This window comes from Cryptosporidium bovis, assembly GCF_009768925.1.
Source record: "Cryptosporidium bovis isolate 45015 chromosome Unknown contig_20, whole genome shotgun sequence".
NCBI lineage: Eukaryota > Apicomplexa > Conoidasida > Eucoccidiorida > Cryptosporidiidae > Cryptosporidium > Cryptosporidium bovis.
In genome coordinates, this window is record NW_027125014.1 from 422,839 (window position 1) to 434,506 (window position 11,668).

General features: G+C 28.4%; 4 protein-coding genes across 4 annotated transcripts; all 4 read right to left on the minus strand.

Annotated features, from left to right (window-relative positions):
* Positions 1 to 7,503, minus strand: FG379_001116 (ankyrin-related protein; the record flags this gene model as incomplete). Its single annotated transcript, XM_067326719.1, has 1 exon — positions 1 to 7,503. The coding sequence occupies one exon, from the start codon at positions 7,501 to 7,503 to the stop codon at positions 1 to 3; it is 7,503 nt and encodes a 2,500-aa protein (XP_067184368.1).
* A 564-nt stretch (positions 7,504 to 8,067) lies between these two features.
* On the minus strand, positions 8,068 to 9,273 carry FG379_001117 (uncharacterized protein; the record flags this gene model as incomplete). The annotated part of the gene is made up of 1 exon (XM_067326720.1): positions 8,068 to 9,273. One exon carries the CDS (start codon positions 9,271 to 9,273, stop codon positions 8,068 to 8,070), a length of 1,206 nt encoding a protein of 401 aa, XP_067184369.1.
* A 353-nt stretch (positions 9,274 to 9,626) lies between these two features.
* On the minus strand, positions 9,627 to 10,325 carry FG379_001118 (uncharacterized protein; the record flags this gene model as incomplete). Its single annotated transcript, XM_067326721.1, has 4 exons — positions 9,627 to 9,749; positions 9,847 to 10,007; positions 10,097 to 10,227; positions 10,267 to 10,325. 4 exons carry the CDS (start codon positions 10,323 to 10,325, stop codon positions 9,627 to 9,629), a joined length of 474 nt encoding a protein of 157 aa, XP_067184370.1.
* A 353-nt stretch (positions 10,326 to 10,678) lies between these two features.
* FG379_001119 (uncharacterized protein) lies at positions 10,679 to 11,326 on the minus strand (the record flags this gene model as incomplete). The annotated part of the gene is made up of 1 exon (XM_067326722.1): positions 10,679 to 11,326. One exon carries the CDS (start codon positions 11,324 to 11,326, stop codon positions 10,679 to 10,681), a length of 648 nt encoding a protein of 215 aa, XP_067184371.1.
* Between the last annotated feature and the right edge of the window lie 342 nt (positions 11,327 to 11,668).

Consider the following 11,668-nt stretch of genomic DNA (forward strand, 5'->3'; position numbering starts at 1 on the left):
CTAAAATAAAATAAATTTGATGAATATTAAAATAAATACTGGCGTGAATACATACAAATTAAAGCCAGAAAACCTTTCATTAACATTAAAACCAAATATTTTAATTGTAGGTGGGGTTGAATTTATCACAAGTAGAACTTTTTCAATTACAATGTATATTCCGGCACCTGGAGGTGTTCTGTGTATGATACCTTCCAACCATGAATGAGTTCTTGCTGATGATCTGTTTACTTGATAAAGAAGTCTAATTGCAAATGAGAGAAATATAAGCATAAATGTACTAAAGGCAAGAAAAATAATTTCGCAATTTGAGTATTTATTTGGAAACTCTGCTCTAAATTTGTCACTAGTGATCAATCCAAAAATTCCATTATTTTGATCTGCCTCAATATAGTGTTTACTTGCGATAAAAGATGTTAATAATGATACAGTTGGTAATCTAATAGACGATAAAACAATATTTTCAGTTGAAGATGAAAAGAAATCATATTTAGTATTGCCTATGCCATTTTGATTGTAATTTAATGTATATTTATCGCTGTTTTTATAACTCCTAAATCCGGAATCCAATTCCATTGTCTCAAAAGAATTAAACATTTCTTCCTCGCCTAAGGATATAATATCAGTGTTGTCATTAGTCAAACGAGCACCATCATAATTATTGGTTTTACCGACATTAAATTCAGTATCGTCATTGTGTTTACCGTAATAATAATAGTAAGAAAAAGAAGATGGGGAAATGTTTAGGTCAGAGACACCATTTCCAACCAATTTTTCATTTCCAGTTTTGGTGAAAAAAGTGCCGTCTGTACCGATATCAAATATATCATGTACCATTTCTGAATCTAAATCATTCATTTCATTTTTATTTGAGGAAAAAACAAATAATTTTGAGTTAAATATTTTATTCTTTTTATTACAAATAATAACGAACATTATTTTTCCAATTGAAAATAACACTAAAGAATTTATAGATAGAAATACGTTTATAAACGCAGTCCAAAGCTTCGTATTCTTGTATAATATGTGTTGCATTGCACTTCTCCAATAACTAACAATTTGTATAAACTCTTGGACATTTGAATATTTAAATTGTATTGGAATGTGTTGTGCAAGTATAACACATAATCTTTTTCTTTGTCTAACAAAGAATAAAAGTATAATTAGTCCCTTCATTAATTCAAATATAAAATTCGAGAGCCAATATATGAATATGCATTCAACTAAATATAGTGTAAATGGTGATTTGTTATACAAAAAATATAATGTCGAATCTCTGAATAAGTACGAATTTGTTTTAAACAAAACAATGCATATATTAGATGACAGTGCTATTACACTACTTAACACTTTACAAATTGACACTATGTAAAAGTATTCGAATGGAGAATTATAACTTGTTTCATCAACTAGTTTGTAAAGTGGCTTATATATTTTATTGTTCGTTACTAAATTACCAAGATTTGTTTTAATGTTATCACAACTAAATCTTTCTTCATCACTGGACAATAATTTTTTAAATTTCTTTAGTTTTATTGCTCCACCACTACTTAGTGAATTATTATTTATATTAGTGATCAAATTATTATTTTTCAAATTAGAACTAAAGTTGTTTCTGTTTACTCTATAATTCATTCTAATGTCCGCTCTATTTCCAAGTATGTTCGTTTTATTCCCGTTTTTTCGTGTTCTGTTTAAAATTATTCCATTTTTGTCATCTTTCCTCATTCTTTCAAGCACACTATTTATGTGGTCCCTTACTTTTTTTCTGATTAAATATACTGTATTTTCACTCTTTAACCGTTTAATTCCCTCTTTCTTTCTTGAAAATATGTTTTCGAGATAGTCATTGTAACTGGATGCAGACTGAATTAGTAATGACGAATGACTATTTGACCTATACTTACTTTTAATTAAATATTTGTTATAATTTACTACTTCAAGTTTTCTATAATCCTCTGGTGATGATATTGAGTTAGCTGACAAGGACGAGGTTTGCTCTGATAATGGTGAATTTGAATTATTATTAGAATTCAATTCCAAGTCAAATTTCAAATCGGGCAATGATTTTTCCCTGTTTAATGAATATTTTCCAAGTTTGATGCATTTTTTTCTTTTTTTTAGTGATGAAGATAGTGATGATGAACGAGGGGGGTGTGAAGAAGATGATGACTGGGAAGATGACACTATTGGTGATAGTGCTCCTTTATATTTCATGTAAATACCATTTAGTGCATGCTTGGTTGTTTTATTCCCTAGCTCAAATGACCTGCACCTACTATTATTCAATGAATTTTTATGATTGTTTACATCTTTGTTTGATTCTGGAGACTTTTCAATAATTGTTTTAATTAAGTTGTTACTTTCTCCTCTTTTTCCCGATTTAAAACCCCTCCCTGCCATTAGATTCTCCCTTACTCCGAAATCTACTTTTCCACTCAAATTCATATCATTATTTCTATTATTAGATGAATTCGCATTGTGATTTACAGAAGAAATCTGTGAAGCATCGAATTGCGTGTTGTCAAGAGTAATTGATGAAAACGAAGGTGAAGTGTACACTGGGGATGACGCAATTGAGTCAATCAAAGTTATATTAGAAGAAGATTCATTTTGAAAATTTGATGTAACGTTATTTGAACTATTAGTACGTGAACAATTATTCTCAGATTCAGTTTTCCCAATACAAGCATGTGAATGATTTCCATAGTTCATACTATTGTCACCACTTATCGTATCAAATTGATTATTATAATCATTAATTTCCCTTCTTTGTTCAAACGTAGATTCGTCCATTGGAAATGTGTTTGATTTAATTAGTTTTCTATAATCTATAATATCATTAACATTGCAATTATATTGAGGTATTTCCTCATAATTACACGAAATTGCATAATCAACATTTTTATCATCATTTCTAAGACAAATTTGATTTGTTTTTGCTTGATAAAATGCATCATCTTCATGTTTAAAATTTCTATAACCAACAATTTTTCCATTATTGAAAACGGTATGGTCACAATATGAGTTGTAACCCAGTAATTTAGAGTAAATGTTTCTTATATTCTTGTTTCTTTTCATATTTTTTTTAAAATAATAGTAATTATACAAATAATAATCTTTAGAATACCCACAAAAATACTTACTACAGTAACTTGACGCAAAGTCAAATGAATAGTATATTCTAACTGTAGTGCAAAAGGAAGAAACTATTATAATGCCTATTAAGAACCATATATATTCATACTCATATATAACTAGTAAAATTATGAATAAATATATTAATGATGTAACTTGAATAAAAAAAAACGCGTATTTAAATATTGTTTTAATAATGCCTTTGCTTATGGATGAGTTATTCCCTACAAAATAATCAATAGGTGCATTTAACAATATACTTTTACGTATCTTATTTTTAAAACTAAAATTGTTATCATTAATGCTATTTTTCTTCTCATATATATACCAAGGCGATGTAAAAATAAGACTCAACGACAATAGTAATGAATCCGATACTGTCTTCTTTTCAGGTGATGGAAATACATTTGCATAATCTTTCAGTTTGAACAAGGAACTGGGAAGTAGATTTAACAACACATTTCTTATATATTTTGATAAATAAGTGGTAAATGAATATAAAGCTGAAAGTGAACCTTTTTTAGTTTTTCTTTTATATATTTTTCTATCCCTTTTAGCTTTATTTATTTTATACACGTTATTATTTAATGCTTTTAAACCTAAATTGTCTCCATTTTTCTCAATTTGTTTGTTATAATTTTGATTCTTTAACTGCAATTTACGGATTCTATTACGCTTTTTGAGTCTTCTTTTGCTCCAGGTATTTATCATATCATTTATATAGAGTGATTTTAAATATGAAATAAGTGACCATAAACAAGCATAAAGTAAGATTGTAAGTATAATATAAAATGAAGTCTTTGTAACTGTTGGAATTATCACATGATGATTACTTGAATTTAAAAGAGTAATTATTCTTGCTTTTTTTGTTAATAACTCATCAAATGTTGTATATGATGTTGAATAACCACAGTTACCATTTCGTCTTATTACACTATATAATTGACTAAAACTTATTATTTGACCTAGTGATCCAATGTCTATTTCAGTTGGAATTTTTGGTAAAAAGCCTAAATGTATTGTTTGATATTCATCAGTTAATGTTGGAATGTTCCAACTGAACTCGTTTCTAAATTTATGATTATTCCCATGTACCCCCACATTTTTTTGTGAGTTTAGTGTTAGCGTTCCTGTTGGAGCTATTTTATCAAATACTTGTTCTTTTGGTACCATTGGCACCCATATTATATTATTATTTATTAACAAATCACATATACTTGGAAGTTCAATTAGACAATTACTTTGACGAAAATCTGTCCCTTTAGTTACCTCATTTTTGTAGAATATATCAAATATGTGTCTCTTATTTGTTCCGTCATCCTTCTCAGATTCATACATTTTTACACCTTCTATTTCTTCTATTATTCCTTTTATTTGGTCACCCATGTGATCATTATCACGTTCTAGACCGATGTTATTATTGATAATCAAATTTTCATCAATAGCTTTTTTGTTTGACACAAAACCATTACCACTTTTACCCAAATAATTAACTCCACTCAAATAAAAACTGTCGCTCAAGTTTTCTTTTTGCTTCCCATCTATTTCTGAACCCCTTGGATAGTTGCAAGTTGAATTCTGCAATAAAGATATTATTTGTTCAAAACTAGTTGGTCTTACAAATTTGGTCATTTCCGTTGATAAAAATTGTTTAAGTAGACTAAATGATCCAGTCAATGACTTCTCTGGACCGTTTCCAAGCACTTCTTGTTTCTTCTCATAAATGTATTTATCTTTGCTTTCATCACTGTTCAAATTGTTACCATTATTATTTTTACTATGATTAATGTTACCATTGTGGTCATTACTGCTACTAAAACCGTTTCTATTCTTTTCTTTTGAGTTAAAAAATTTTGAACTATCTGAAAATAGATACTCAAAATTACTAAGTAACGAATCATATTCGCTACTTACCTCTAAATGAGAAAAAGTATCACTTTCTTGAAAATAACCCCGTCTCATCTCTTCTTTAAAGTGCTTATTATTACAATAGCAGTCACTTAATTCTCCTTTATTCAAACTGATACAGTTTTTTTCGCAGTCGTTTGAGGTACCTCTTTCATCACATAAATGCTTGAACCCATCTTGACTTTCAAATGCAGTTAATTCATTATCCTCGGTTACATAGCCTGTTTTGTTATTTAGGGTTTCGTTTTTGTAGTCATCTAAATCTTTATTTTTAATATAGTTGAGATTAAACTCGGTATTTAACACTCTACTTGAATCATTATTTATATTTTTGCACTCTTTAGAATCGCTCTTCATTACAACTTGTCCTTCACCGCTATTCCAATTCTCATCCCAATTATCCTCATTATCTTTTTCACTATCGGTATTTTCTTCATACTCACTATTCCAAAACGGATGTATGAATCCTTTTCTGTCAGTAGTGAGTATAATGTGCCTAACAAGTAATGTTATTGGTATTAACATTAAATCGTCTAAATTGGGAAACTCTGGGGGGATGGAACCTAACAAACGAGAAGCTATTTTTAAACTCGTACTTGAAGAATAGTCCAATTTTGAGAGAACCTCTGAAAGCGTTTGAACTCTTCCCAAAAGTATGCTTCTTATAACGTCATCCCTTCCTAATATAGTAGCAGTTATAAGAGCGTGTTGCAATGCCTGAATGCACCAAAAACTTTGCAACATCGATTCTCTTAAAATTGATTGAAGTACTATCTTTGAAGTGTAATTTTTGTTCAATAAAAGTAATAATGAAAGTATTGAAACAACACTATCGTATTCATACGTTCCTATTTCCGGAATAGAACGAGGAGTTGATATTGAACTCTTTTCTAAAGGAACGCAAAAACATCTAGATAAAAGTGAAAGTGCAGGAAACTTAATTATAGTTGAAGATAAATATTCAACTATTTTTCTTTCGCCTGTATGTTCTCCATTAGTGTTCATTACAAGTTCGTACCAAAGTGTTGCGTTTGTTCTTGGATTTTGAAAAAGTAACATATCCTGAATAATGTTAAGTCTATTCATGTTTACACGGTCTAATTCACTACTTGTAATATTTTGGGGTGGTAAACTTCCTTTGTTGTTAGAATCAACGATATATTTTGTATCAAAATTATATAATATGTGCCCTAAAGGCAGGTTGCCGTATATGTCTGGCTCATTTAAATCACAAAATTCAAATTCCAATACGCCACTTTTACTTTGAACTTTGTAAAAGTTAACTAACAATCTTATTAACTCATCGTCTCCATAGTGTGTTAACCACCATATAAGTGTTCTTCCCTCCTCATCCTTAACCAAGCATATATCCTTATTTCTATTACCAACTTCCGGTATTATAAGTGAAAGAAGTATTTTGTGTCCAAAATCCATTTTTATTGCATTTATTATTCTTAGTATTTTGTCCTTTGCATTTGAAAAACCTTTATTTATATAATTAAAAGTCGAGTTCTGTGAATATCTTACACTATTTGATAGGTATTCTTCCTGCATATTGTTTCTAACTATATATCTTGCGAAATTCGGATGTTCTATCAATTTCCCTAGCAAATGCTTATTACCTGAATTTATTAAAAAAGATACAGAGTCTTTGTCGTCCAATGTGATGTCCGTTACTGAAGATTCATAATCAAGTAATAATTCAAAGAATTCTTCTGTTAAACTTGTCATTGGTGCCTTTAACAAGTAATATAGTGGTGTTAGTCCTTTTATGTCCATTGAGTTTGGACTTGAACCACACTTTAACAAAAAATGTGCCATTTTTATGTCTTTTGCTATCACACTGTGAAAAAGAGGTGAAACATCATTATTGTCTGATCCCTCTATATCTGCACCGTTTAACAGCAGTAATGCAACAAGTGGCAAGTTACTTCCTTGTATTGCATTTATTAATGGACTTTTTCCATCCGAACTACATTTATTTACGTCTGCACCATATTCTATTAGTTTCATTGATATCATATATGAGGCATAACCACTTTGCTTTGTTGATATTAAAAGTGCTGTTTCACCTGAAGACGGTGATATTCTATTTATTAATTCTATGCACATTTTTTTTAACATTTTATCTACCAATTCGTAATCTTGTTGTCTTATTTTATCGTGTAATTCGTCTAATTTCTGTAAACAATCCATGTCAGAGTAGTTATCTTCCAAGTCTTTCTCACAGTTGCAGTCTGAGGTATTCTTAACTTGTACTACTCCATTTGTTATAGTGTTTAATGGACATCCAACTGGAAAATCATTTGAGCATTCAATTCCTGAATATATTAACACATAAATTAATGCTATAAACAAAATGTTCACCATTTTTGAATTACAATTATTAATGCATAATTCATTTTTTTTATTTAATAAACACAAAACCTTGTTTTTACTTGTTTTTTTTGAAATCATTATTATCCTAACCTCACTTATTAACCTCACATAAATGAATAACTTCTTGAAGTTCTCTTCTCGTTCTAAATTGTTAATTACAGTACTATGGATTTTTTAAACATTTATTAAATATAATTTTATATTTTAATTATTTTTGTTTCACCTCTTTAGCTATAAATATTCATTATTTTAAGTTAATATTCAACGCGTGATTTTTTTCCTATTTTGATTTTCTATTATTTAATGAAAACTTATTTTTATTTCAAATATATTTGTGTGAACTTTTTTCTTTATAATTTTTCTTACAGAAATTTTGTCAAAAAAGGTAAACACATGCCCCTCGTCGATACCTTAATTTTATGGCATAATTATGTTTATTGATAATTTTCACTACTTAAATTTACCAGTTCAATCAAAGATAAATAAATAAATTGAAAATTTTGAATTTATATTCTGGAAAAAATAGTAAATTAAAGCATGTCAATCCTTAAGATAAAACATTAACGAAAAAAAAGATAAAGAAGTCAGAATGATATGAATAATACAGATATAGCAGAATGCTAAATCTTCGTTTTCTTTTAACTAACTGTCCCACTGAAAATGATCAGCTATTGTAAGATGAATCTCAACTAAGAGCTCATCCATATTTTTTCTTTCTAAAGTGTCAGAATTGTCTGTGTTTTTATCTGCCTTTTTACTTATCCTTCCAGTAAAACTGTCAGAAAGCTTCTTGTGTCTTGAACTACCAATTTCACTATTATCCGCAGTATTGATTTTTGAATCTTTTAACCTTGTGTTATTTTTTTTATTTTCTACATCATTTTGTCTTCTAGTGCTTCCCCAAGAAGCACGAAGTTGATGCCATATTCTATGTCTAAGAAGAGTTCCCGTGTTAACAATATATTCAATTCTGGAAAGTTTAAACACACCATTTCCTTTTTCTGATAACATTTTAATTGATTTTAATAATTCATACAGATACAATGCTAAACGATATCTTGTCAATTGTCTATTACCCCTTATTAATTCGTCATCCGTAACCTCTAAGTGATCAAAGTAATGTTTTACGAATTTTAAAATATCAATCTCATCAAAAAATACCTTAGACTGGCCTTTAATTTCCAAATTTACATTACATGTATGTGGCTGCGGATGAAAATGATTGCAAAAAACTATATGTTCAGGTAACAATTTATCTAAACTTATTAATACATGAGATTTCATTTGATCCATTGATACCGGGAGAATTTTATGATTGTGTTTCAATGCTGCTACTATTGGATTATAGCGTACTCTATTTAATGGGAAGACTCTGCCTGCTTCTAAAAAAAAGAACCTCATTGCTGTAAACCAAAAATCTACTGTTAATCTTGTAAGTGGCACATTAAAAAAATAACAATTCTTTAGACAATACCTTATATACCCATTACAGTACTTATTTAATTTCTTACATGTAACCCTAAGTTCAAGCAAGTTTACATCTTCAATGAACTCCAACAAATTTTTTTTTGAATTTAGACTCAACGTACTAAATGCATCCAAAAATAATACCTTTGCTTCATTTTTACCATCCGCTACTTTACTTTCCTCCTTTGTTTCCTCCTCACCTACTTCTTCTTTAACTTCTATCTTATTTTTGTCGTCCTTTAATTCATTATTTTCGTCAGAAATGTTTTTATTCGTCTTATCTAATATAGTACTTGAACTAGTTACATCTATATCTTTTGATGATTTGAGATCATATATTGATTTTGAATTCAGCTTTACTTCTGTATTACTATAACTCATTTAATAAGTAAATGGTATATACTATTTTAATTCTTTTGTTATTATTTTAGATTAATGTATTTACTTCATTCATACCACGTTCATTAATTTTGTTTTCGTACTGTCATTTATCCACTAAAATATTTATACTTTGTGTGTACACACGGTTCGAAGTGAAAGAATACAACAATAATAGAAAAAAAACTGTTTAGCTGTTTCTTTTATGTTATTTTATAGAACATTTTAATATTATAGAAATAAGACAATAATAACAATAACAATAAAATAATAATAATAATGTTAAAAAGTGATATACTGTTGTACTAACTAATAAAACTATCTTTTTTGATTTCTAAATAAAAAAAGTAGTTCTCTCATTCATTAACATCGTTTTCGTCCTCATCAATATCAATGTCACTAATATTCATTCCATTATCGTCCAAAATATATGATTGCATCTTACAATTTTCTATTGGAGTTTTCTTAATATTCATTAACTTTAAAATTAGATAAAAAAAGAATTTTTTGTTGATAGTTTATGCAAAATATAATCAATAAGAGAATTACCATATCGTTGTTTACACATAAACTTACCCTTTCAACAAGAGCGAAATCTCCCTTAGAACACTGACTATATATTTCGCATATTAATTCTGAGACTTCTAGATCACTTTCATCCTCTATAATGGTAGAAAATCTCGATTCCATAGTTTGCATTAAAAAATCAGCCAATTCAAAAGGATCAATTTTTTTACCTTTATTTTTGATTATAAAAGAAAGAACAAATTAATTTATGAATGTATTCATTTATTCTTAATATTTAAAGTGTATTAACTAAACCTACCTGACTGAAACATCATTATAACCTCATTAATTAATTCGTCCTTCTTCTTCAGGGAAAACCTTCCGGACCAACCACTTTCTACAGATAAATTTAAGAGAGTCCTTAAAATTAACAACAAATATAGTATAACACTTATTTATAAATATATATAAAAAAATAAATTCACTTACCACGTGGAAAACACTTGTTTCACACCCTGAGAAAATACCTGAAAGCGTTCAGCGTTCATTTTATTCCACTGTAGAAAATAATCTAAAAATTAAGTAGTTTCAATGTTTTACTTAATTCATTCCACTCCAAAATCCTTTATTTCAATTTTGACATTGGGCGCCAAACAATGTTTAATAATACACCTGTACACAGGTAATTAGCATGCAATTACAAACGAAATAAAAAAGTAACAAGAAATTGTACATTAAATATGTAATTTCCAAGATCATAAACATAGGTTTGCCTTGATTTTCGCTTATATACGTTGACTTATCCAAAGAAGGTGGTAATGGACGAATAATAGTGAAGCCACAATAACAAAGAAATTTTGTCGACAATAAATAAACAATTAAATTAAAAAAATATGTGGAATTATCCATTTTCAACATAATTCTTAATTATTTTAACCTCACCACTGCCATCATAACAAACGAAATTGGAGAGTTCATTAAATTTATCGATAATGTCTGTCTTAAGTGGAAACTCAGTATTAGTGGTACCACCACATAAGTTACCGTTATGTTCAGATTTTATGATAATATATTGAACGTAATAGTCAATATTTTTTTCAATAGTTGAAACAGTACTATACAGGATATTGTAGCTATTTTCTATGGATGTGCATAATATGAGAGATTTGTATAAGGTTAATACACGTTTATTAGCATACATTAATTCACTTTTATCACAATTAAGGTGATTTAAAAAAGAATATTCATCATTTATCCACTTTATTGTTTTATTAATATCTGAAAAGTGATTCTTGTGAAACTGGTCGAGGAATCCCAATAACTCCACACAAAGATTTTTGATGCGATCGCAATAGTCGTTAATTATCATATAATTACTTGACTGAATTACTCTTTCAGAGAGTTGTTTACATAAAATGTCATTTGACAAGTGTAGATTAATATTGGAGATCAGAACATTGATTACACCTATTGATCTTTGTATGATACTTTTCAATTTATCCCAAGATTCACCTATTTCAAGGGCAACCTCTATATATGCTTCCCTCATTACAGTTAGATACAACTCAGTATAATTTCCACTATAAATAGGATTCAACAAAAAAAATCAGGCGATGACAAGTAATAGACGTCCTTATGTATCAAATTAAAATCATTGATGAATTCATATAGTGATAATTGTAATGTTTATTGAATCAATATTTAAATATTAGTTGTCGGTAAACTATTAAAAGATAGAGGCAAAATAAATCGTGTCAGTAAAGCTAACACGCTTTCGTTGTCTCACTTTAAACAAAAAAATGAATATAAAATGTAAAATCTCACAAACTAATATATACCAAATATTGTTACATCTGTATCCTTACATTTTTATCGTTACTTTTTTTATTGT